General features: G+C 57.2%; 3 protein-coding genes across 8 annotated transcripts; 2 read left to right on the top strand and 1 right to left on the bottom strand.

The window, feature by feature from the left end:
* Positions 1–190: 190 nt before the first annotated feature.
* On the bottom strand, positions 191–6,252 carry MAPK15 (mitogen-activated protein kinase 15). Of its 4 annotated transcripts, none has more exons than XM_059168749.1 (14): positions 6,061–6,252; positions 4,586–4,684; positions 4,336–4,365; positions 4,157–4,247; positions 3,536–3,666; positions 3,284–3,447; positions 2,928–3,067; positions 2,149–2,248; positions 1,612–1,683; positions 1,354–1,459; positions 1,026–1,227; positions 784–908; positions 579–707; positions 191–476 (listed from the first exon to the last, which is right to left on the bottom strand). In XM_059168749.1, exons 1-14 carry the CDS (start codon positions 6,127–6,129, stop codon positions 288–290), a joined length of 1,647 nt encoding a protein of 548 aa, XP_059024732.1. In that variant the 5' UTR covers positions 6,130–6,252; the 3' UTR covers positions 191–287. The 4 variants fall into 4 exon arrangements, with proteins under 4 accessions (XP_059024732.1, XP_059024730.1, XP_059024733.1 ...); XM_059168747.1 differs by having other exon boundaries at positions 1,612–1,749; positions 6,061–6,248; XM_059168750.1 differs by having other exon boundaries at positions 2,149–2,206; positions 6,061–6,242.
* An 8,578-nt stretch (positions 6,253–14,830) lies between these two features.
* On the top strand, positions 14,831–17,754 carry LOC131827781 (uncharacterized). Of its 3 annotated transcripts, XM_059168799.1 has the most exons (6): positions 14,831–15,004; positions 15,124–15,237; positions 15,552–15,677; positions 15,897–16,022; positions 16,742–16,772; positions 17,243–17,754. In XM_059168799.1, the coding sequence occupies exons 1-6, from the start codon at positions 14,923–14,925 to the stop codon at positions 17,328–17,330; spliced, it is 567 nt and encodes a 188-aa protein (XP_059024782.1). In that variant the 5' UTR covers positions 14,831–14,922; the 3' UTR covers positions 17,331–17,754. The 3 variants fall into 3 exon arrangements, with proteins under 3 accessions (XP_059024782.1, XP_059024781.1, XP_059024783.1); XM_059168798.1 differs by lacking the exon at positions 16,742–16,772; XM_059168800.1 differs by lacking the exons at positions 15,552–15,677; positions 16,742–16,772.
* A 1,326-nt stretch (positions 17,755–19,080) lies between these two features.
* Positions 19,081–21,539, top strand: CCDC166 (coiled-coil domain containing 166). The gene is made up of 2 exons (XM_059168830.1): positions 19,081–19,795; positions 19,883–21,539. The coding sequence occupies exons 1-2, from the start codon at positions 19,355–19,357 to the stop codon at positions 20,639–20,641; spliced, it is 1,200 nt and encodes a 399-aa protein (XP_059024813.1). The 5' UTR covers positions 19,081–19,354; the 3' UTR covers positions 20,642–21,539.
* The last annotated feature ends 2,958 nt before the right edge of the window (positions 21,540–24,497 follow it).

Consider the following 24,497-nt stretch of genomic DNA (forward strand, 5'->3'; position numbering starts at 1 on the left):
GGGAGTCCCCACTGAGAACAGAAGATAGGCAGGCAGGCTGGGGATGGACACGAATTTATTGGAGGGTGTGATTGGCAATGGGTGGGAACCTCACCCACCGCGCTGCGGGAAGGCCTGGACAAGCCCCCTGGATCTCGAGGATGTGGCCAGGCAAAAAGGTGAACCGGTAAAAGGGGGTTGGAGAGCGTGGGGGACTGGGGGGGTAAATCGGGCTGGGAGAGGGGCAGGGAACTGGGCAAGGGGCACGGGCTGAGCGGAAGAGCCGGTCTGAAGGCCGGTGGGGCGGCTTAGGCGCGGGGACCCAGGAGCAGCGGCAGGCGGCCCAGTGCCGAGCGGCAGACGGTACCGTACGCTTGAGAGTAGCCCCCGAGCGCAGCCCTTGCGGCGTCCTGGACCCCCTGCGAGGCCGAGGCGCTGAACATCCTCCGGCCGGGCCGGGGCTCCGGCCGTCCGTCCGCGGGAAGCCCGCGAGGGACCTGCACACGGTCCAGGGGCGGCGTGAGGGGCGGGACCAGAGGGAGGGGAGGGTCCCGACGCGGCCGAAGGGGGCGGGAAGGACGGGCGGCCCGGGAGCTCACCCGTTGCGCGCCGCTGGCGCGCAGCTCTCGGCCCGGGTTCCCGTCGCTCCGGACTAGGGCCTGGATGGCCACCTGGGCGGCGGCCTGCCTGGCGAGGGAGGGCGCCGCCCCCTTGCCACTGGGCTTCACCTGGGAAGGGGCGCGCCACCGGGTCACTGCCCGGCCCTCAGAAGGGATTGAGAGGGACCCTCCCGGACTGACCTACCCACGAGGGGGCCTCCGGCGTCGCCCCAGGGGGCCTCTCCCCTCTCCCGAGACCTCGTGGGGGCGGAGGCTGGAGCAGAGGGGCCGAGTTCTGCCGCGGAAGGTTCTTGGCTCCGCAGGCAACGTCTGTGGGGTCGGAAGATCAACCCCCGGGGTTAGTCTGGCGCAGCGGGTGCTCGGTGGCTCCACGCGGAAGGGGCAGGGGCCGCGCCCGGTGCGGGGAGGCAGTCGAAGATCACACACCCGGCGCGGCCCGCTGAGTCGGGCCGCTCTGAGGTCTGCGTCCGGGGTTCCGCGTGGAAGAGCCCGGGGCGGGCGGAGGGGCGGCGCTGGCTCTGAGCAGGTGCGCCTGGGGCGGGGGGGCGCCGGGCTCTGCGCCCGGGGGTGTGCCCCCCACGCCTTTCTCTCTGGGAACCCGGCTGTTGGCCCTGCGCTCCAGGATCATCTGCGGAGACGGAGGGGCGCTCAGGGGTGCACCGCGCGGGTGTAGAGGGTCAGGGGGCCGCTGAGGCAGGGGAGGGGCTGGAGGGTGAGCGCGGATGGGGGGTCTTAGTGGTCGCCGCCACAGCACCTGATAGACGCGGCTGCGATACTCGGGGGCTGAGAGCTGAACTCCTTCGAGCACTGGGAGCCGCACAGCCGAATCCAGGGTCCACTCACGGGCCGGGCAGTGGAACCTGCGGCGAGCCAGCGAGGCCGGCGTGGCAGAAGCGGGACTCTCCCGTCTCTCCAGTCCAGCGCAGATCCGCGACCCAACATCCAGCCCAGCAAGGGAGGAGCTGGCCCGCGGCACCCTGCCCTCTGCACCCCACCCGGGCCCCACCCCTACCTCTGCACGTAGGGGTGCTGCAGTGCCTGGGCTGCGCTGAGCCGCTTGTCCGGGGCAAATACCAGGAGGCCCCTGAGGAGATCCAAGGCCTCCGGGGGTGTGTCTGGCGGCAGGAGGGTGTCCAGCGGCTGCCGTGGCCTGCGGGTGCCCGCTACTGTCCCCTCTCCAGGTGCAGGCTGCTCCCACACCCATATCTGTGGCAGCTCCAGTTCGGACCCTGACCCTCCGCCCAAGCAGCCCTTAACCAACCTGGTGCCTCTCCGTCCCCATGCAACACCCTCAGGCAGCCTGGCAAGGGGCGAGATCCCTGCCCGCCTTGCTTCGGTCCCCTCCTCTCCAAGCCCTGCTGCGTTCCTGTGGGCCTCCCCACACCTCCAGCCATGCTGGGGGATGCTGAAGGTTCCTCATTATTAGTGCGACCAAATCGCCGGCTGTGGGAGCGCCATCAGAAGCCCAGGGCCCAGGTCCGGCCTGGCGGACGGGCCCACAAGCTAAGAGGAAGAGTAACAGAGCCAGGCTCTAAGCATCGCCACTCACCAGGCCCGTAGGCAGGGCAGGATCGAGGCACTGTAGCTTGAGCCAAGAGCCAGGAGGTCTGCAGGTGGGTGGACGGAACATGGGGTGGGACCGGGAGCGCCTGGTCCGGGGCGACCACTCAGGGAGGTCGGGGGCCAGCGGTCTCTTCCTGCCCTGGGGAGTGCCTGCCTTTCCAGGCTTGGGCGGTCTGGCAGGACTGTGAGCTGGAATGCCTAGATTCCTGCTACATGTGCCTGCCCTAGCACAGTTTTCCCCTCCCGCTCCTGCACACGCACTCCACATCTGGGCATTCCCTCCTCCATGGAAGGACCCCTTCCCCCTCCACCCGGGAAAGCAGAGACTCAGGGGAAGACAATAGGGCTCCCCCCACCTGGTTCTTCCCCTCTCTTTTGCCCTGCTCCCCACGCCCCCCAGGGAAGAGGAAGGACTCCCTAGACTACCTGACCCTCACTGCTATCTCCCACCACCTCTCCCCCAACCCTCTGCTGCCTGCTCCCCGCACAGCTGCTGGACCTGCTCCCGCCAGCCCCAGCTCCTGTCCTGACCCAGCTGGACCCTTTATGGGCACTGCTTGGCCCTCAGGGACCTGTAGCTCCTCCCCAGGCCTACCTTGTGTAGGTCCCGCCCTTTCCAGTCTTCCCGAGGCTCTGGACCCTTCCCCTCCCTTTCATCCCCAGCCTCCTCACCACCAGTCCTGGCCGGTCCCGTGCTGTCCCCTACAGCTCTGTGTGCTGACCCTCAGACTCCCTGATGCCCCGCAGGGCCCTGCTCACACTCACCCTCCTTGGACGGCGGCGGGATGGTCTCCAGGATGAGCTCCAGCTGGTGCAGCGTGGACGTGCCTGGGAACAGGGGCCTTCCCCGCAGCATCTCTCCCAGGATGCAGCCCAGACTCCACATGTCCACCCCGGGGGTGTACCTGGGGCAGGACAGGGTGCACGCATGGGGAGGGGACCCTGGAGGCAGACGTGGAGGAGACACAATCAAGGGGGCAGGGTCTGGGGCACTGGAAGGGAGCCGGTGAGGGCGCACGTGGGGGCCCAAGAGGCCTGGGGGGCCCCGGCTGAGTGGGAGGCTACAGGGGTGCTGCAGCGGACGGTGAGGGTAGGAGTGTGGGGGGGAGTGATGCTCTTACCAGCTGGAGGACAGCAGCACCTCGGGAGCCCGGTACCAGCGCGTGGCCACGTAATCTGTCAGGGCCTGGCCCTCAGGCCCCTCAGGGAGGTCACCAAGGGAGCGGGCGAGACCAAAGTCGCAGAGCTTCACCAAGCAGCTGGAGTCCAGGAGAACGTTGGACGGCTGCAAGGGAGGAGGTGGGCTGAGCTCTGTCAGGGGTGGGTGCACACGGTGGGGGTGACGGGGCCCCCGAATGGAGCACGGGGGGCACCTTCTGGTCCCGGTGGATGACATGTCCCGAGTGGATGAACTTGGTGGCCCGCAGCAGCTGGTAGATGATGTAGCGTTTGTGGGTGTCCTTCAGCAGCCTGCCCTTACAGATGACGGCGTTCAGATCTGTGTCTAGGGGAGCATGCGGGTCAGCCCGGGGGCCTGGGAAGAGGGCACAGGTCTGCCCCCGCTGGACCGCTCCCGTGGCCGCAGCCCTCAGGTCCCACTGGCCTCCCTTGCAGCCCTGTCCCTGACGCTGTCCTGGGCACACACACTTAGTGGTTCCGGCCAGCTTCTCAGGCCTGTTGGCTGCCTTGGTTGGTGTAGCAATAAAAGTCTGTGGGGTTATGTTTAATACTTTATTTCCTGTCACTTTGTTTTATAAAATAGGTAGAAAAAGGAAAATATAGCTGCAAGTGGTGGAGAAAGCAGGAGCCTTGTAGAGATGGGCTCAAGGTGGTCACTGCCAGGCCCCGGCGCTGACACACGCCCGTGGTTTGTCCTCGGGCACCAAGGAACTGTCCCAGCTGGCCACTGTGGTGGCCTGGGCAGCAGAGGGACATAAAAAGGGGGGCAGGCCCCGGGAGGGCCCAGCACCAGGGCTGAGCAAGGCCGCACTCACCCATAGACTCAAACACGAGGTAAATGTCCCTGTCATTCTCCGCCCGGATCACATCCAGGAGGCGGATGATGTTGGGATGGTCCCCCAGTTCCTAAGGAGAGAACCTGGGGCTGTGTGCTTCCCCCCTCGTTTGAAGCAGCTGCACCTGGGGAGGAGGTCAGATGGCCCTGGCCGCTTACCTGGAGCAGCGTGATTTCCCGGAACGTTCTCTGGAATGAGACAGAAATATGAGAGCGGGTTTGGATGTTGGAAGGCTCCATGGGGACTGATGCTCATTGCGCAGACCACTGCACCACAGGGCCACCGAGCAGATAGTGCTCTGAGCAGTGACAGAGACCCACTGTGACTGAGCTACCAGGCTCCAAGCAGCAGGGCGCCGCCCCCACAGCCCGCCCTTGTCCTTCTCACTCTTCTTCTGCAGTCACTCACCTGCGCATCCGTCTTATCTCTAAAGGCATCGAAGATTTTCTTGATGGCCACGACCTCGCCAGTCCTCCTATCCACTGCCTTCCACACGATGCCATAGGCCTGCAAGAAGGCTGGTCAGCTTGCCGGGCGCAGAACCAGCCTCCTGCCCCCTCCCCTGCCCACCAGACTGCTCCTCCTGCCTGCTCTGGCTCCTGGGAGGGATGAGGGTGTGGTGAGGGGCTGTGGCTCTGGCGAGGAGGTCCCTGCAGTGGCGGGCTGCTAAGCCTGCTGCCCAGGACCCCGGCGTCTTCCAGAGGAGGGTGACAGGAAGCAAGACCCCAGAAAGAAATAAGGTCACAGATGGGAGATTGTGGACGGGCGAGGAAACCTTTTCTGGGCCCGCTGATCCTCTTTCACACCCCTCCAGCCTCTCAGCAAATCCTACCGGCTCTACACTCTGAATTTGTCGGAATCCGACTACTTGCTACCATCGTGCTACCATCTGGTCTGAGCCCCTTGACTCTCCCACATCTCCTGTCTGGATCAGTACACTGAGCTCTTAACTGGTCTCCTTAGCCTGCACCACCGTCCATCCTCCAGACCAGACAGGGTAACTTGTGGCGCCAAAGGCTGCTACCACCCTCTATGTCGTGCTTAGTAGAAGCCCTTGCAGTTTCCCAAAGGCTCAGGTGATCAGAGCCCCCCCTCAGTCACTCGTATCCAGGTTGTACCAACTCTGCTCTTTCCTCACAGCCAGTAGGTCCTTGCCGCAGGGCCTTTGCACTTGCTGTGTGCACTGTTTGGAACATTGTTTCTTTCCTCCCCCATTACACACCCAGTCACCCACCTTCACATACACTCTTTTTTTTTTTTTTTTTTTGACACAGAGAGATCACAAGTAGGCAGAGAGGCAGGCAGAGAGAGAGGGCGAAGCAGGTTCCCCGCTGAGCAGAGATCCTAGGACCCTGAGATCATGACCTGAGCCGAATGCAGAGGCTTAACTCACTGAGCCCCCCAGGCGCCCCTCACATACACTCTTTACACACAATCCCACAGGCTATCACACACATTCACAAATGCACGTTTGCTCATACAAGGTCCTGGCTCTCACTCCATGCCCATCTACCTACTCAGTCCCTTCCTGGGCCAGGCTTGGGATCCACCCATCGCCCTCAGCGACAGGAATGATGGGCCCAGTCTCCTTGGAGTGTCCTATGGGCACCAGAAGTGGCAGCTGGGAGCAGGGGACGCTCGGTGGGGTCTGGGGAGGGGATCTGTCCAGGGTCCCACCGGCCTGAGACCTCTGTGGGCCCCCTGGAAGTAGGCACCGTTAGAACCCCGTTACAGGAAGCTGAGGCCCGACGGGCTCGGTGGCTTGCGCAAGGCCACCCTCCAGTCGGTGGAGAAAACTGGTAGTGAGCCCAGGACCCCCGGCAGCGTCGGAGAGACAGACCTCCCACGGGACCTGCCCCCGCCCCGCAGGTGGCCGGGCTCACCCCTTTCCCCAGCCGCCTCTTGAGCAGGTATCGCTGGGCTACGTGGTGGTCCACCTCCGCCGCGCACATGCCTTCGGGTGGGCGCCGGGAGGCCTCTGGACGCCCGCGGGGCTCGAACTGTTGAATCCGGTTGCCTTGGAGACCGCCCCGCCTTGCGTCTGCTCCGCGCCAGGGTGGGGCGGGGTGTGCGGCCCAGGCCCCACCCAGCGCCCCGCCCACCCGGCTCCTAGCCCCGCCCGCGCCCCCGCCGCGCCCCCGGCGGCCTCGGAAGCCCGGCGGCGGGGGCGGGGCGTGCGTTCGCGGGGCGCCCTCGGCGGGGCCGCTCTTCCCGCCGCCTCCCGCCTTCCCGCGTCCCCGCCCCCTAGGAGCGAGCAGGCCAGGGGCCGGGGCGCCGCAGGAGGGGCCTCTCGGGCGGGGCGGCCGGAGGCGGGCGGAGTGCGAGCGCGAACCCCGCGTGCGAGCGCGGGCGTCTGCCCGGGGAACCGCAGCGTCGGCCCCGCGGAACCGCACGCGAACGCCGCCCGCAGCTCTGAGTCCAGGGCCGCGCACGCGACGGACACAGAGGGACGGACACCGAAACGCGGCCAAGGCGTCCGGCGGCGCAGGAGGAAAGACGCTGCAGGAGCCACCGGGTGCGCGCGACATCTCTAGGGACCCACGCTTCCGGGCACCGGCCCTTCGCACTGACCCGCGGGGATGCCGTCCGCGGCTCAGCGGCGGCGCCTGCGGTGGGCTCGAGGCGCTGGAACCTCGGTGCAGAAGGGGCTAATCGTGGTGAAGCTCCCAAGGGTGTACACTTGGGCCCAAGTTACCCGAATCCTGCTCTGTAAGTACAAGGTTGTGTCTCGGTGTAGAGCTGGAGGATGCGCAGAGAAGCAAGGTGGGAGGGGCCGGTCTTCTGGCCCCGAAGAGTATCCAGCGCTGGACACGATGTCCTCCCCCAGAAAACGGCCGGAAAACTGGACCAAACGTGCAAAACGACTTTCTATGAACTGGACAACAGGCAGGGCAGGGCTGTGGTCTTGGGAAACCAGGAGCAAACAACCTCTTGACTTCGGTGCTAGCTCTGTGTCAGGGAAGAGTTGGGGAAGATTTCCACCGGTCTGCCATGGGGAAACTCAAGGACTCCATAAAAATCTGCTTTTTGCTCTGTTCCTGCTTGGATTCTTGCTAGGACCTGCACCCCCATTTCATCCAGGCCTCTGAATACAAGGAGTATATGTCCTCCTTGTAAGGGACAAGGAGTCCATGATTTCTCTGGAACAGAGAGTGCCTAGGGAGGGACCAGGTAAGAATCAGCGGACAAGTCATCATATGCATATCCCAGACAGCCAGGGCCTCACACCTCCCTGCCGAGGCCTCCTGGCTCCCGGGAAGACCACCTGAGCTTTCATCTTTGTTCTGACCACGTCCTGGAAGCCTGGGGGGACAAGTAGACCAGGCCATCATCCTGATTTAAAAAAAAAAAAAAATTTCCCGAAGACTCAACTCATGCTCCATTCCTTCCTGAATCTCCCAGATGCTCTGTATCTGCTCTTTATCAATAGTCCTGCTTTCACGTCCTGCTGGCTCCTGTTTGATTTCTATCCTCCATGAAGCCGAGGACCATCCTGGCTGGTCCTGCAGGACCCCCTGGACCCCCACAGCATCCAGGGTCCTGTCAGGAGAGCCCCCAGACAGCGACTAAGCGAGCTCTAAAGTCTATTGCACACCCATCATGAGTGTGAACAAGCCTTAAAAGGGACAGGACGCTACAAACATCACCTAACTGCCGGCCTAAAAGCGCCAATGTTCTTTAAAGGGAAACACCAAGAAAACAACACTCAGTAACAGAAAATTCAAAATATCCAGCATCCAGAATGTCATAAAAAGTTACTAGATTGGGGCGCCTGGGTGGCTCGGTAGGCTAAGCTTCCAACTCTTATTTTCAGCCCAGGTCTTGACCTCAGGATTGTGAGTTAGCATTGGGCTCCACGCTGGGTGTGGAGGCTCCTTAAAATAATAATTTTTTAAAAAGTGACTAGATTTACCCAACTAAAAATATGGGCAAAGAATTTGATTAGACACAGCTCTGAAGAAGATATACAAATGGTCCACAACACATGAAGAGTGATTAATGAACATCATTAATGCAATCAAAGATTCATGAAATCCTGTGAGGGGACTACATCAGGTGGAGGCCATGGGTGTGGCCGGGAAACCATTTACCAAGGACAGAACAAAGGAGACAGGAGTTTACTGAACACAGCACCAGGAAGCAGCGGGCAGGACAGCAAAGGAGAGAGACTGCCAGGAGGCAGGTGTTCAAACAAGTACTTGCGCACAAGTGTTCTTAACATTCACAAAAGCCAAAAAGTGGAAACAACCCGAGTGTCCACCAAGTGGGGAATGGGTAAGCAAGAGGCGGTCTATCCACACAGTAGAATGAATTCAGCCCCAAGAAGGACTGAAGGTATGCTACGTAGTACAACGTGCTGCGCCTCAGAGATGCCGCGCTGGGTGAAAGAGGTCACAGACAGAAGATCACGTACATGATTCGACTCACATGAAACATTTTTAATAGGTACGTCGACAGAGAGAGCAGATTGGCAGCTTCCTGGAGTTAGGGAAGGGGGATGGGTAGTGACTGCTTAATGGAAACAGGATTCCCTTGAGGGTGATGCCAATGTTTTGTGACAGAAGTGGTGGTTACAAAGCATTGTGAATGTGTCGAATGCTGCTGAGAGGTATACTTTAATGTAATTTTATGTCCATTTCACCTGAATAAAAAAGTTACAAGGCTTGTGAGGACGGAGGAACACATGACTCATATCCAGGAAACAAATCAGTTGATAGAACTAGACCCATAAATGACAGAGATGACGGAATTGGCAATGACTCAAAGCAACAGCTATTACACGTATGCTCATGGATTTAAAGGAAAACATGAATATGAGATGAGAACTTATAAGAAATAACTCAGTGGAATTTCTAGAAGTTAAATGATCTGAACTTAAAACTCACTGGATGGACTTAACACCAGAAGAGATATCAGTGAACTTGAAGACACAACAATAGGAACTATCCAAATTGAAACAGGGGCAAAAAATTAAATTGAAGAACCTTTGAGAAAGTATCAAGAGAATAGAGCGATGCAGAAAGTATATTTGAGAGAGTAATGGCTGAAAATTTTGCAAATTTGAAGGAAAAGCAACACACTCACAAATCCAGGAATTTATTTATTTTTTTAAGATTTTATTTATTTATTTGACAGAGACAGATCACAAGTAGATGGAGAGGCAGGCAGAGAGAGAGAGAGAGAGAGAGAGAGAGAGAGAAGCAGGCTCTCTGCTGAGCAGAGACCCCAATGTGGGACTTGATCCCAGGACCCTGAGATTATGACCTGAGCCGAAGGCAGCAGCTTAACCTACTGAGCCACCCAGGCACCCAAATCCAGGAATTTAAATGAAACCTAAATAGGAAAAACACATAGGGAGCCATAATGAAAAGCCAAAGGGAGCATATGATAACTAAATTGCTAAAAAAGTGATTAAAAATACTAAAATTATCCCAAAAAAATTAATAAAGGGGGGAACAAAAATAACTATAACCACAGAATTCTTGTCAGAAAATTTCAAGCCAGATGACAAAGCAAGGACATCCTTAATGTGCTAAAAAGAAAATAAAAAATACACAAATCAAAACAAAAACACTGCCAATCTAGAGTTATATACTCAGAGAAAATATCCTTCCAAAATGAAGACAATACGTTTTCAGACAAAAGCTGAGAGTATATAACACCTGTAGACTTGAACTACAAAAAATATAATTTTTAAAGATTTTACTTATTTGTCAGAGAGAGAGGGAGACAGTGAGAGAGCAAGTGAGCCACAGGCAAAGGGAGAAGCAGGCTCTCCACTGAGCAGGGAGCCCAATTTGGGACTCGATCCCAGGACTCCAGGATCATGACCTGAGCCAAAGGCAGACGCTTAATCATCTGAGCCACCCAGGTGTCCCTGAACTACAAAAAATATTAATGAAAGTTTTTTTTTTAAGATTTTATTTATTTATTTGACAGAGAGAGAGATCACAAGTAGGCAGAGATTCAGGCAGAGAGAGAGGGGGAAGCAGGCTCCCCGCTGAGCAAAGAGCCCGACGCGGCCACTGAGGTCATGACCTGAGCCGAAGGCAGCGGCTTAATCCACTGAGCCACTAATGAAAGTTTTCTTGAATGAAGAAAAATTCTGGATGAAAATCTGGGTTGACAAATAAAGAAAAAACCCTAGAAATGGGATATAGTGGCTAAATATAAAAGACATTTTTCTCATCTAGTAAATTTCACTGAAAGATAGTTGACTGCCCCAGCGACACCTGGGAACCCAATGATATGATCAAAAGCCTATTTCAAATCCAATCATGACAAGGATGAGATACCACCTCGTGCCCATTAGTATGGCAAGAAAACTCCAAAAACAAAAACCAAAAACAGAAACAAAAAAAAAACCCCCAAACAAACAAAAAACCAAAAAAACGGGAAAAGAAAAAGTGTTCGTGAGGATGTGGAAAAATAGGAACCCTTGGACACTGTCCGTGGGATTGGAAAACAATGTAGCCAATAAGGAAAACAGCATGGTGGTGCCTAAAAAAACTAAATTTAGAGACGCCTGGGTGGCTCAGCCCTTAAGCCTCTGCCTTCAGCTCAGGTCATGATCCCAGGGTCCTGGGATTGAGCCCCTCATCGGGCTCCCTGCTTGGCGGGAAGCCTGCTTCTCCCTCTCCCACTCCCCCTGCTTGTGTTCCTTCTCTCTCTGTCAAATAAATAAAGAAAATCTTTAAAGAAAAATTAAAATTAGGGGCACCTGGGTGGCTCAGTTGGTTGGGCGTCTGCCTTCGGCTCAGGTTGTGATCCCAGAGTCATGGGATCGAGCCCCGCATCGGGCTCCCTGCTCAGCGAGGAGCCTGCTTCCTCCTCTCCCTCCCTCCGCCTGCCGCTCCGCCTACTTGTGCTCTCTCTGTGTCAAATAAATAATAAAAATCTTTTTAAAAAATTAAAATTAGAATCACCATATGATTCAGCAATCCCACTTCTCGATGTGTGTGTGTGTAATCTCAGTGTATAGTTTCAAAAGAACTGAAAACAGGGTCTCAACGAGATATTTGCACATCCCTTGTTCATAGCGTTATTCACAATAACCAAGAGGTAGAGGTGACCCCCGTGTCCAGTGTGGGTAGACAGATAAACACAATGTGGTATAAACATATAATGGAGCACTGCTCATCCTCAGAAAGGAAGGAAGTCTTGTTAAATGCTACAGCATGGACAACACAGACGCAACATTGAGTGAAATAAGCCAGTCACAAAGACACACACTGTGTGATTCTTCTTGTACAAATATCCAAAGTAGTCGAAGTCACAGAAAACCGGAAAGCAGAACAGTGGTTACCAGGGCTCTGGGGAAGGGAGTACGGGGGGTTCCTATTTAATATGGACCAAGTTTCAGACTGCGAGATTAAAAACTCCAGGAGACCGGCGACTACACGAATATGTGTAACGACTTAAATGTATTTAATGCCAATGAACTATACACATAAAATAGGGTGGTAACTTTTATGTTGTTTTTTTACCACAACTAAAAATAATTTTTAAATAGAAAATTGACTGTTTAAAGTAGATATAGTAATAATATATTGTGAGGTCTATAACCTGTAAAAGCAAAATGTATTATGCCCATACGCAGAGAGGAAGATGGAGGCACACTACTGTAGGTTCTTACATTACATGTGAAAAATGACAATGTTATTTAAAGATATATATATATATATATATATATATATATATATATATATAATAAAAGTATTTTTTCTTTTATTTTTATGAAATAAAAAGTAAAGTAAGAGTAAAAATAAATAAAATAAAAACAAAGAGGCATAACTAATAAGCCCATAGTCTAGATAAAATGAAACATTAAAAATTACTCAGTTACTCAGAAAGAAGGCAGAAAAATATAGAAAAGGAATAAGAAATAGCTGAGACAAACAGAAAAGAAACAGTGAGATGGTGCACAAGCACAACCATATCAATATTTACATTAAGTGTCGATGGTCTTGTTACTCCGATCAAAAGGCAGCATTTATACAACCTTATTTTTTAAAAATCAAAAATCCAAGAATACGCTATCTGCAAACATGCACCTTAATCAAGACACAGATAAGTCAAATGAAAGATGCTGTGGTCTGAATACAACCACCCCGGCCTCCTGCCCCCTCCCCCCCACACTCCTGTGTGGAAACATTAACTCTTGTTGTGATAGTATTAAGAAGTGAAGCTTCCCAGCGATGCTCAGATCGTGCAAATAGAGCCCCTGGCTGGAATTAACGATCTTATCAAAGTGGCACCTAACCTCCCACCATGTAAGAATCCCGAGTGGGCTGCGCACCACGAAGAGGGCCTTCTCTAGATTGCAACCATTCCGGCCCCTTGATCTTGGACACCTTTTTTAAAGGGAACTCTACCCCCCAACGTGGAGCTCAAATCCATGACCTCAAGATCAAGGGTTGCGCGCTCCACTGCCTGTGCCAGCCCAGCCCTGATCTCGGACTTCTCAGCCTCCAGAACCACGAGAAATACATTTCTGTTTTTCATACACCACCTAGTCAGCGGCATTTGTCATGGCAGCCCGAACAGACTGAGACAGATGGGAAAAGATACACTCTAGGAGCAGCTGTCACAAGAAAGCTTCAGTGGCCATGTGAATGCGGCAGAAGTCAGACTCCGGGACATGGACTGTGAGAAAGGGGCTCACTTTGTTACGATGGGAGGGTCGAGTCACCAAGCAGACACCGCCATGCTGAGAAGTCTACGCACCTAGTAACAAGTTCTCAAAACACAGAAAGTCTGAGGGGCACCTGGGTGGTTCAGTGGGTTAAGCCGCTGCCTTCGGCTCAGGTCATGATCTCAGGGTCCTGGGATCGAGTCCCGCATCGGGCTCTCTGCTCAGTGGGGAGCCTGCTTCCCTCTCTCTCTCTCTGCCTGCCTCTCCATCTACTTGTGATTTCTCTCTGTCAAATAAATACATAAAATCGTTAAAAAAAAAAACACAGAAAGTCTGAGGGGACTGAAAGAAGTAATCAAATCAGCTGAAGAGCTTACAGTCCTTTCCCAATGACGAGTAGAGCAGAAAATAAAGATGCAGCAGACCCGAGCAGCCCTCTTGTCCGACTTGACCTAATCGACATTTGTATAACAATCTCCCACCACCAACAGAACACACATTCTTCTCAAATGTGTACAAATGTCACCAATCCATGGGGCACCTGGGTGGCTCAGATGACTGGGCATCTGCTTTCAGCTCAGGTCATGATCTCAGGGTCTGAGGATTGAGCTCCACATTGGGCTCCCGACTCCATGGCAGGTCTGCTGCTGCTTCTCCTTCTGCCTCTCCTCCTGCCTGTACTCTCTCTCTCTCTCTCTCTCAAATGAATAAATAAAATCTTTTAGGAGAGAGAGAGAGAGAGTCACTAAGATAAACCATATCTAAGTACCATAAAACAAAGATCAACAAATTTTAAAGGACTGAAATAAAGTATGTATTTATGAAATAAAGTATGTTCTCGCAGAATTGAATTAGAATTAAATATCAGAAAGATATTTGGAAACGAATTTAGAGATTAAACAACACATATAAGTAAACAGTGGTCAAGGGAGAAATTACAAGGGAAATTAGAAACAATTTCGAGCTGAAAACAGGAGGTGGGAATGAGCAGGGTGCAGCTAAAGCAGCCCTTGGAGGGGAAATCATAGTTGCAAATGCTTGTATCAGCAAAGACAAAACGATTTCAGTTTTCACCTTAAAATACTAGAGAAAGAACACAAAATTAAACCCACAGTAGGTAGAAAGTGGATGGAGACGGCGGGAGGCGTGATAGCTAGTTGGCCAGGCTGCCGAGCCTTGGACGCCCTGCTGGAGAGCCCATGGCCAGGAGAGGGGCAGCAGGATCCTTCACGAGCTTGTTCAGAAAGAGCCTCTCCCCAGGGGAGTGCGGAGCAGTCCCAGGCAGCTGCTGAGGGCAGTGGGAAGTGAGGTCACCAAAGGCAGGGCACAGCGAACAAGCCAGCCCGTCTTTCTCCTGCCTTCCCCCATGAACCCCAAACTACAGGAGGTCTTGACCCTCCATCCTGCCGCCGGGAATGTAGCCCATAAGCAGAAGTTTATCAGTGAACTTCCGTGAAAAAGAATTCTGCAAAGTGGTCTTTATTACATTTAACTATAGAGTTAATTTTTCAGTGGGCATTTGATTCATCCGATAGTTATTTTTAAAGCTGCTATTGTGTTCTCTCTTGGGGCCAGATGTCTACGTTTTCCAACTGTACCCTGTCCAAATACCCTTGCAGATATAAATTTGGCCAAGAAGATTTTATTTTCTCACCAGTTGTTAGCAACAATAAATTCTGTCGCAGCTGTGACCCCCAGCCTTGCTCTTAGCATGTTATCAGCTGCCGTATTTATTATGCATCAGCTAAAAGGTGGACTGTGTATTTAATTTTTAGCTGATACAAGGCAGTATCGGGAGTCTGTGTCCAGAAGACCGACTGGTGGCAGGCGGTGAGCAAGCGCCAGGCCCTGGGTTGAAGCTACATGGTCAGCACCTCCAGCTTCAGGAATCACCAACCTCCTTGTGATTCAGGAGACCTGATCCGCAGGGTCCCCACCTGACTGCAGACTGTCCCAGCCCTTGTGCTCGGGCCCCACCCCTTCCTGCAGGTCACAGTCCAGGGGTGGGGACCCGGCCCCACCCCTCAGTGTCAAGGTCTGAGTGCCTAGCACAGCTGTGTCCCCTGCTGCCCACCCCAATTCTCAAGCACAGCGTCTGCCCGCGGCGGGGATGGACGTGGTCCGCACCTCCAGCTCCTGGATCTCTAAAGTCGTCCCCTCTCTCCTGCTGCCCGCGTGGGCTGTGGGCTCAGGTATTGTGGGGGACTCCAGGAAGGCGTGCTGGGGGTGTAGATGTGCTCACCTCTGAGATTATCAGGGTCCCGGAGGACGTGTGCCCCGGGCTGGGCTCCCCCTTACAGCTGTCTCTCAGGGGCGTCTCTGAGCCAGCCTGCGGAGGCTGGCGTGGGCATCGCCTTCGGGGCCTGCGGGGGCCTCTGGACACTGGGCATCCTTCTGTTTGTCACCCTCTTCCTCACAAACAGAGGTAGGTGAGCACCCTTGGAGAGGGGGACGCAGGCTGGCTCAGACCACACCCCGAGCTCCCAGCCTTCTTGGCTTGACCTGCTCCAGGGAGGAGGAGGGAGCCACGCCCACGGGCCCTGGGCTCCAGCAAGGACTTTCAGAGCTCATCGGCCTGCCCGGAAGCCACACGTGTGCTGTCCCTGAGCAGGCCGGCGCCTTGGGTCACCGCCCTGCACTGTGGAGCTCCTCCTGGCTTCTGTGGGCTCCGCAGGCACCCCCAGGGGCTCCCGCTGGCTTTGGCTGGTCTTTGCTGCTCCTCATGGCCCCGTGTGTCAGGGAGGGCACAGCGCTTCCTGCGGGGGCAGCCGTGGCTGTGGGAGCTGACACACATCGTGGCCTGGACCTGGGCATTCCACGTGGGGCTGACCGTAAACCTGGTGTGGGTCTGGTACAGGTTCCAAGGTACCTGGCTGTGAGAGGGAGGCCCCTGGAGGAAGGGTCTTGGCCCACAAGCCCAGCTTAGAGCCAGCTTAGAGCCAGCTCCCTGGTCTGGGGATGTGGGCCGGGGCGGGGCGGTGAGGGAGGAGGTAGGCAGGCCGTACCCAAATGAGGGTGTTAAGCAAGGGGACAGACTTGGGCCCCACTTGGGGCCCAGACGACAGTCAGGCCCGGGCCCTCCAGGGCTTGACCGCAGCCAGAGGACGCTCTGGACAGACAGACTCTCCTGGATCTTGCTCACGTTCCTGCCCACCGTCCCCTTGGCTGTGGTGATCACCGTCAGTGCTGTGCTTCTGATCAAGGGGCGAGGTACAGGACTGGGACATACCTACCGTGACTCCCCAGGGTCCCTGCCTCCCGCCCAGGGCTGTGTTTCAGGGTCCGGTCTTCTCTGTCACCTGACCCCACCAGTTCTCCAGGCTCGCTTGGCCTGGGCAGGGAGAAGAGTCGGGGGCCACATGCTGGCCTCACTCTGCTGTGGGGTGGGGTTCCATAAAGGGGGCGTTATGGGGCGGCCCTGCACCCCTCTCCTCGGGGCACAGCCAGAGAAGGGGAAACACTTGCCAAGCGGTAGTCTGCACGGTGGGAAGAGCCCACCCATGTCCTGCTCACAGCCCTGCTGCCTCCAGGGGTCCTTGGACAAGTCGCCCTGTGCCTCAGTTTCTCCATCTGTGAAATGGTAGCAGAGGCCGCTGGAATTGACCCCTCAGGGTCACGCAGCGCCCAACCCCACTGGCTACTCCTGAGGGAGGGGCTCCCCCAGTGTCGGCAGCTGAGTAGGGCGGGCGAGCCGGACAGAAGGCCCCGCAAGGCCCGCGGAGAGGGCGCCCTCCAGCCTTGAGCGGCCTGCTGGGGCTGGGCTGTGGGGCTGTGCGGGGTGGGCACTAAGCAGGCTGAGCGATAGCGTGAGCAGCTACCCGAAAACCCGCCCTGGGGTTCTCTGGCAAGCCCCCAGCAGAGCGCTGGGGGAGGACACGAGGCCAGGGGAGTGGCCACAGCTGAGCCACTGCTCACCCCCTTCCTCCTAGTGTCTTTCCAGCTCAGTGTTCCCGCCAGGAGGTGAGTGACCCCTCACCCCAGACCCTCCCAGCCTGAGTCTGGAGGTACAAAGACCACCACCCTATCCACAAAGTGGGGGAGGGGCAGGAACCCCAGTTGTGGGGAAGAGATGTCATAGGTAAGGCCTGGCTTTGATTCCGAGCCTCGGAGATTGGTTCTGGCTCTGTGGGCAGCAGGGAGCCCGGAAGACACAGCACGTGAAAGGCCCCTGGGCTGCGGGTGCATCTCAGCCAGCCTCCGGGTGGACAGGGTCCCCGCCTTCCCTACCTTGGGGCTCTGCAGTGAGGCCCCGACGTGGGGTAGGGGGCAGACTTCAGGGTGGCGCGGGGCCCGGAGGGGGTGAGGGCGGGACCCAGGCTGTGGACCCGCGGGGCTGGGGCGCTATCTGGGTGAGCCGCGGCTGCTCCAGGGCTGGGCGCGGGGCCGGTGCTGCCCACGAGGCTCTCCAAACCATTGTGTCGGGACCGCAGCCATGGGAAGAAGGGAGCGTCGGGGACACTGGAGGAGAACGTGGTGCTCGCCAGCCCTGCCCTGGGAGGAGCCACCTGCGAGCCATGAAACCAAGACAAAGCACCAAGAAATCCGGGAGGCTGGCACGGCTGCAAACCCCGTGCCCCTGGAGCCCTCACTTGGCACCAGAGATTAAAGGGCGGAGGCCAACCAGACCCCCTCTCCCCTGCGACGGCAGTGTGGGGTCTGCAGCCCGGGAGGGGCAGGGGCGGCCTGCTGGCATCCGGCGAATGGGGACGGTGGCCCCTGCCAGGTGCTGAGGGTGGCCAAGGAGAGAGGGCCACCAGCGGTCCCGGGAGCAGAGCGTCCCTGGCTGGAGACCCCAGGCCCGGAGAGAGAAGCAAAGTCTCTCAGGGCCGGGGAGCCCCCGCTGCACAGTCGCCCCGTATCTTCCCTGATTCTACTGGTCTTTCCACCGGTTTCTGTAAGAAGTTGACACCAATTTCATATTAAAAACAAAAGAAAACAAATACATATGTGGGCGCCAGGTGGCTCCGTCGGTTGAACTTCCAACTCCCCCTATCTCCGCTAGGCCTTCATCTCCCAGCCTCGGGAGTGCAGGCCCCACACTGGGCTCCGTGCTGGCCGAGGAGCCTGTCATTTAAGGCCGACATTCAGATGCTGTTTATGAATCAACGTTTCTTCAAAATTTTCACACCAAGTGGAGAGCGTGCATTGTCCTGAGTGTACGTCATTTTATTCTTTCTCACAAACCTCACTTTCTCCTAGGAAGAAAACCCCTCTTCTGTGTTCGTAATTGGAAGAGGCTCTGCCCCACACCCCATGCGGCTGCGGCCAACAGTAGCAAGTCCAGAGAGAGGAGGGTCATCGCAGTTCCGCAATCAGCCTCCTAACACGCTTTTCCACACAAGCCTTCCTACTGATGGGGGTTCCTTCTGGCCTGCTCCTCCCAGACTCATCAGTGGACAAGTCTCAAATCTGTCCACGCTACAGCAAACGTGGACAGACGTGGGCAGTGACCTATATGACGGCAGGACGAAAACAGGTGTTGTAGAGTTAAGGTGCAGGTCAAAGGGGAGAGAGAGGCACCTGGCAGCCTGGGAGCGGGGGCCGCTGCGGTCAGCACCGCTCCCAGACCTAGCCGAGGCGGAATTAAATGAAGGGTTCATGGTGCTGTTTTCCACATGTCACAGCAAAAAGAGCAACAGCAAAATGCTTGGTGGACCCCTTGCTCTCCAGCCATCCCCCCAGCTAGGAAGGGAAGCTGACCTCGGGCTGGCCAGTGGGATGAGTTGAACAGGTGCGCACGTGTGGGCTTAGGAGCCCCACAGAGGAAATCCCTGAGAGAGAAACAGCGGACAACCCCCGGCATCCGAACGGACACGATCGTCCTAGTAACCTTAAGTCCCCCGGGGGCCTCCAGAACGAGTGAAGAGTCACCAAGTGCTTCGAGGAAAACCAGGAGCCCCAGGCAGCAGAAAAGCGGCGGGGCGCTCTGTCCCGACAAGCTAGAGGGAACCTTCACAGCGCGGGGCGGGCGGCTTGCTCACGGCTGGAGGCCGGAACTTGGGGCGCCCTCTCCCACACGGGGGCGACGGGGCTGAGAGGCCGGCGGAGGGCGCAAGTCCGGCACGTGGAGCGCGGGGGCTGCCCCGGCTGCGGGCGGCTCGGTCAGACGCCTCCGGAAGCCCAGACCCCGCCGGCCCCGGGGCGGACCTCTGCAGGGCGCCCACGCAGGCCGTCCCGCACCGACTTCGAGGCGAGGGACTGGACGGACATGCCCCGAGGGGCGTCGGCCGTTGTCCGGGCGACGGGGTGGCTCCGGGGAGGCCGGCCGAGTTCTGTCTCCACGGAGACCGTGCAGGCTCCGCCAACGCCACGAAAGGCCGGCGCCCCCGCCCGACGGCCAAGGCCCGGACGTAGCCCAAAGGGAAGGAAAGGCTGGAGACGACACCCTGACCCCCAGCCTGACCCCCCCCCCCCAATCCTCGTGGCCCCGGGCCGCGTCCCACCCCGCCAGAAGACTCGGGCCGGGGCAAGGCAGGGGTTAGGCTGGAGGCGCAGGCCGGGGGCACCGCCGTCCCGCGTGCGGGCGCCCCAGGCCGCGGCCCATGGCGCCCAAGAAGAAGCGCGGGCCCGGCGCGGGGCGGCGGCCGGGCGCGGCGGGAGACGGCGCCGAGCCGCGGCTGTCGGAGCGCGGGCAGTACCTGCAGCGCGAGCACGGGCTGCTGTCGGAGCAGCTGCGCGCCTGCGAGGCGCGCGTGGACCACGTGCTGCGGGAGAACGCGGGCCTGGACCGCGAGGCCGCGCGCCTGCGCGAGGAGAACCGGCTCTACGCCAGCTACGTGAGCGCGCGCGCGCAGCGCTGCGCCCGGGCCGTCGTGCGGCTGGACGAGCAGAACCGCGTGGACCTGACGCAGATCCACTGGCAGCGGGCCGAGCTGGCCTCGCTGTACCGCGGGCGCGAGGACGGCGTGCGCGCGCAGCTGCTGGACATGGAGGCGCGCGCGGCGCGGATGGCGCGCCAGGTGCAGGAGCTGCGGCCCTACAAGGCTAGTGAGCGCGCGCCCGGCGGGCGGGGCGGGGCGGGCGCGCGCCGCGCGGCCCCGCGCTGACCCGCGTGCCCCCGGCCGCCGCAGGAGCTGCAGCTGGAGCAGTTGGCGCGGATCCGCGCGCTGGAGCGCGAGCTGCTGCACATGCGCGTGGAGCACACGCAGCTGCTGCACCGCGTCAAGGGCCGTTTCCTGGAGGACAAGGCGGCCTTCGAGCGCGAGGCGCGGCAGCGGGTGCAGTCCCTGGCGCGGCGCGCGGAGCGGGAGGCGGCGCGCGCGCTCGTCCTGCACACGCAGGCCGTCCGGGCTGACAACGCGCGCCTGCGGCGGGAGCTCCTGCGGCTCCTGCGCTGGGCCCAGCTGCTGCACGACACGCGGCGCCGGCTTCTGGAGCAGCGGGAGCAGCTGCGGCGCGAGCACGAGGACACCCGGGACCTGGCGCGGGTGCATGGCTGGCTGCGCCGCGGCCGCGACGGACCGCCGCTGTGGCAGCCGCCGCCGCCGCCCGCCTCGCGCCCCGGGTCCTTCGCCCCCTCCACAGCGCCATCGAGCGTGGCTCCTCGGGCCCCGTCGCGCGCGGGCCCCGGGATCCCATCGCAGGCCCCGTCGAAGGCCGGTTCCCGGGTTCCATCCCAGCACTCATCGCGCGCGGGCTCCCGGGTCGCGTCCCTGGTCCCGCCGCACCGGGGCTCCCGGGACCCGGCCTTGACCCCGTCCCGCCCGGGCTCCCGGGTCTCTTCGAGGTTCTCCTTACCTGGGCCCGCACACAGCGCGACTCCCTCCGCTCAGCCTGTCCCGGGCCCAGGCTCTTCCCGTCCCGCGGTCGAGGGAGACGGCGGGCGCTGACGCCGCGGCGGAAGGCGAGTGCGGGCGAGCCGGCTCGGACGGCGGGCGCGGGCGGGGCAGGTGAGCGCGCGGCGCCCGCGGACTGCGTGAACCTGAACGCGGTGTTAATAAAGGTGTGACCGGCCCTCCTGGTCTGGCGCCGCTGGGACCACTCACTCTGGCTTCCAGTTCCCTAACTGCGCGGTGGCCTGATGCGTTCCTCTCCTCCTCCGCTGGCCCCAGCTGCCCCGCAAGTGGGCCACACCGGTATCCTCCCGCCGGCGCTGGCAGAGACGGACGTCGCCCGCACGGACAGAGGCTGCCAGAGCAGGAAAGGAGGCCAGCGGGGAGGAGCTGGGCGACCCCGGGGTGTAGCCCGGAGGGCCAGCGTGCGATGACCTGCGGTCAGGACAGCCACTGGGGCGGGGGCGGGGGAGAGTGGGGCTGCCACCAAGGGCCACGGGAGGAGTAATTTTTAATATAATTTCCAACAGAGAAAAGTTGCTGCGTGCGAACTCCCGTTTACCGAGACTCCGTCCCCAGATCTGTCTGCATTTTTCCCTGAACCACTTGAGATTCGGTTCATTATGCCCCTTCAGTTAAAGGATTTAAAAATCCTTAGTGTTCCTGAGCACAAGAATGTTCTACCTCACCCCGGTACGATGACCCAAATCTGAAAATTTAGTACAGAGAAAACCGTATTCGCTAAGCCCCAGCTCCTACGAAAATGTCGGCTGTCCCGCTCCCCGGGGCGCACCGGGACGGCCTTCAGCTCTCCGGCCGTGTGCCCAGGCTGGTCAGTGGGATGCCCCTCGGTTGTGGCTGTGGGAGGTCCAGCAGCTCCTGGGGGAGGCCAGGTCCCGCATACCGTCAGTACTGACCCAAGGGCTGGGGACTTCATCCTGACCACTGAGGGAAGGTTCTTTTTTTTTTTTTTTTTTTTTTTAAAGATTTTATTTATTTATTTGACAGAGAGAGATCACAAGTAGGCAGAGAGGCAGGCAGAGAGAGAGAGGAGGAAGCAGGCTCACTGCTGAGCAGAGAGCCCGATGTGGGACTCGATCCCAGGACCCTGAGATCATGACCCGAGCCGAAGGCAGCGGCTTAACCCACTGAGCCACCCAGGCGCCCCTGAGGGAAGGTTCTTACAAATCCGGGGTCTTTGGTTGCACCCTGGGGCCAGCGCCTGCTAGGCCCAAGCAGGAGGTGGTTGCGGCCTGGGCACTCCAGGTGCCTGGGAGAGCAGGACTGGGGGAGCCTTGGGGACTCGCAGGGGCAGCTGCCCCCACTGTGGCAGGGGTCTGAGCAGCACGTCCTGATGGCCCGGTCAGCCTTAAAATAAAGCTGCCAGTTACTCTACAGAAACAGGTTTGTTCAGCATCAAAGACAGAGACCAGCTGTGGGGACACAGTTTCAGAGAAGGAAGGGGGTGCCGGCGGCTGTAAGGAAAAAGCCCGCCAGCCAGACGGAGTGCAGCAGCTTTACTTTTTTTTTTTTTTTTTTTAAGATTTTTTAATTTATTTGACAGGCAGTCACTTGAGTCCTCTACAGGCCAAATAATTTTTTCCAAAAAAAAAAAAAAAAGGGAACGAATTTTTTTAAAAAGGGGAAGGGATGGGGCTTCCCTCAGTGGGTTGAGCCTCTACCTTTGGCTCAGGTCATGGTCTCAGGGTCCTGGGATCGAGCCCCGCGTCGGGCTCCTTGCTCGGCGGGGAGACTGCTTCTCCCTCTCCTTCTGTCTGCCTCTCTGCCTACTTGAGATTTCTCTGTCTCTGTCAAATAAATTTTTTTAAAAATCTTTAAAAAGAGGGAAGGGAAATTGTTATGGATTAACAGACTTAAGATAGTTTTTACCACAAATGCAACATACAGACCGTGTTCAAACCCCCATTCTAATTTGAAGTGTTAAATCAAGATGAAGAGCTTTGGTACTGATGAAGCTAGTAAGCAGTGGTATGCCCCACACTTCCTCTTCCCGGGTACTCCTGGCAACTGATACTCCAGTCTCTCCTCTGCCCAGACACCCCATTCTCAAGACCTTCTAGTGCACTGATTCCCATAAAACAGCTTCCTAAGAGACATCACTCGGACTGGGCATTTGTCCATTTCTCCTTGTAGTTCAGTCATTTTTACTTTATGTATTTTGAAGCAATTGTTAATTGCATAGGAGTTTAGAACTCTTCCTGTAGTTCCTTCCTGTAGTATGGGGGGTCCAGCTCGCTCAGCAGTCTGCACTGTTCTCCCCTGCCCACAGCCTGTTTGTATTAAGATGGCTGCTCAAGCTTTCTTCTGGTTTGTCTTGCAGCCACTTTTTTTTTTTTAAGATTTTATTTATTTGACAGACAGAGATCACAAGTAGACAGAGAGACAGGCAGAGAAAGGAGAAAGCAGGCTCCCCGCTGAGCAAAGAGCTCGATGTGGGGCTTGATCCCAGGACCCCAGGACCATGACCTGAGCCGAAGGCAGAGGCTTTAACCCACTGAGCCACCCAGGTCCCCCTGCATGCCCCTTTCTATTGGTGTCCATTTTATATTTCAGACGTGTCCCTAGTAACAGTTATAAGTGGTGCTTATTATTTTAAATACAGTCTAACAGGGGCACTTGGGTGACTCATTTGGTGAAGCATCTGTCTTTGGCTCAGTTCATGATTCTAGGGTCCTGGGATGGAGCCGGATGTCAGGCTCCCTGCTCAGCGGGGGGTCTGCTTCTCCCTCTCCCTCTGTCCCTTTCCCGGACCCCCTGCCCCCTCACTCTGTCGCTCTCTCTTAAAAAAGTAAAAAAAAAAAATCTTAAAAAAATACAATCCAACAATCTTCATCTTTTAACTACACACTGTAGTTATTTTATAATCGTTGATTTGCAGTATTGGTAGTTTTTTTTTAATATTTATTTATTTATTTATTTGACACAGAGAGAGAGAGAGCACAAGCAGGCAGAGAGGCAGGCAGAGAGAGGGGGAAGCAGGTCTCCGCTGAGCAGAGAGCCAGACGCAGGGCTCGATCCAGGACCCTGATCATGACCTGAGTCAAGGCAGTGGATTAACCCACGAGCCACCCAGGTGCCCCTATTGGTAGTTATTTTTTTTTAAGATTTTATTTATTTGAGAGAGAGCATGTGTGTGCAAGCGGGGAGGGGGCATGCAGAGGGAAAAGCAGACTCCCCACTGAGCAGGGACGCCCCCCCCCCACCAAACTAGGCCATGCGGGGCTGGATCCCAGCACCCTGGGCTCATGACCTGAGCTGAAGGCCCACGCTTAATCCACTGAGCCACCCAGGGGCTCCCAGTGGTTTTGGTTTTTTTCCCAGTTTATTTCATACTTTGTGTTTTCTTTCTCTTTTCATGTTTCACGTGTTCCCTCCGCTCGTGTCGAGATCAACTCCCCTCCTCCTCTGGTTCTCACTCGACAAATGGGCACGTGGCATTTACGGGCACAATTCATAATCCCTCCTCCTAACCCTCGGAATGCTTTAGATTTCCGTCATACCTTCCCAGTCTGGAAAGAAAACAAAAACAAAAAAAACCCCAAGACCTTCCCGGTCTAGAAGCTACTGAGAACAAGATGACCCACAAATCAGACATCATTACTTTCCTTGTGAAAATTCATCTAGCTTCGTACTCCCCATGTGAGACGCAGCGGTATGTGTGTGTTGATTTGATAATGTTTACTTTAGAAGTCCTGCTGAGCTGGTTCTGCCGCTCCCTTGTCCTTGTGCAGCTTTCTGGCCTCTCTCGTCTACACCAGCTGCTAAAACTCAGCCGTGGTCTGCCCTGTGCAGCTGCTGCCCTGAAGCCACTAGGAGGATGGAGGAGAGTGGGGCCCCTCAGACCCCGGAGGCTGGGCCACATGGGACACCCAGCCTACAGGATGCCCAGCGG

Source organism: Mustela lutreola, chromosome 3 (assembly GCF_030435805.1).
Source record: "Mustela lutreola isolate mMusLut2 chromosome 3, mMusLut2.pri, whole genome shotgun sequence".
NCBI lineage: Eukaryota > Metazoa > Chordata > Mammalia > Carnivora > Mustelidae > Mustela > Mustela lutreola.

What these genes read in the sequence shown, in the direction of transcription:
- MAPK15 (XM_059168747.1), bottom strand. Translation starts at nt 6,129, where the DNA reads ATGTGCGCGGCGGAGGTGGACCACCACGTAGCCCAGCGATACCTGCTC. An exon ending in CAGCACCCCTACGTGCAGAG is followed by an intron (nt 1,460 to 1,611) that starts GTAGGGGTGGGG and finishes GGCTCGCCGCAG; the next exon opens with GTTCCACTGCCCGGCCCGTG. An exon ending in ATCGCAGCCGCGTCTATCAG is followed by an intron (nt 1,228 to 1,353) that starts GTGCTGTGGCGG and finishes CCGTCTCCGCAG; the next exon opens with ATGATCCTGGAGCGCAGGGC.
- LOC131827781 (XM_059168798.1), top strand. Translation starts at nt 14,923, where the DNA reads ATGGACGTGGTCCGCACCTCCAGCTCCTGGATCTCTAAAGTCGTCCCC. An exon ending in CGCGTGGGCTGTGGGCTCAG is followed by an intron (nt 15,005 to 15,123) that starts GTATTGTGGGGG and finishes GCTGTCTCTCAG; the next exon opens with GGGCGTCTCTGAGCCAGCCT. An exon ending in CCTCTTCCTCACAAACAGAG is followed by an intron (nt 15,238 to 15,551) that starts GTAGGTGAGCAC and finishes CCCGTGTGTCAG; the next exon opens with GGAGGGCACAGCGCTTCCTG.
- CCDC166 (XM_059168830.1), top strand. Translation starts at nt 19,355, where the DNA reads ATGGCGCCCAAGAAGAAGCGCGGGCCCGGCGCGGGGCGGCGGCCGGGC. An exon ending in AGGAGCTGCGGCCCTACAAG is followed by an intron (nt 19,796 to 19,882) that starts GCTAGTGAGCGC and finishes CGGCCGCCGCAG; the next exon opens with GAGCTGCAGCTGGAGCAGTT.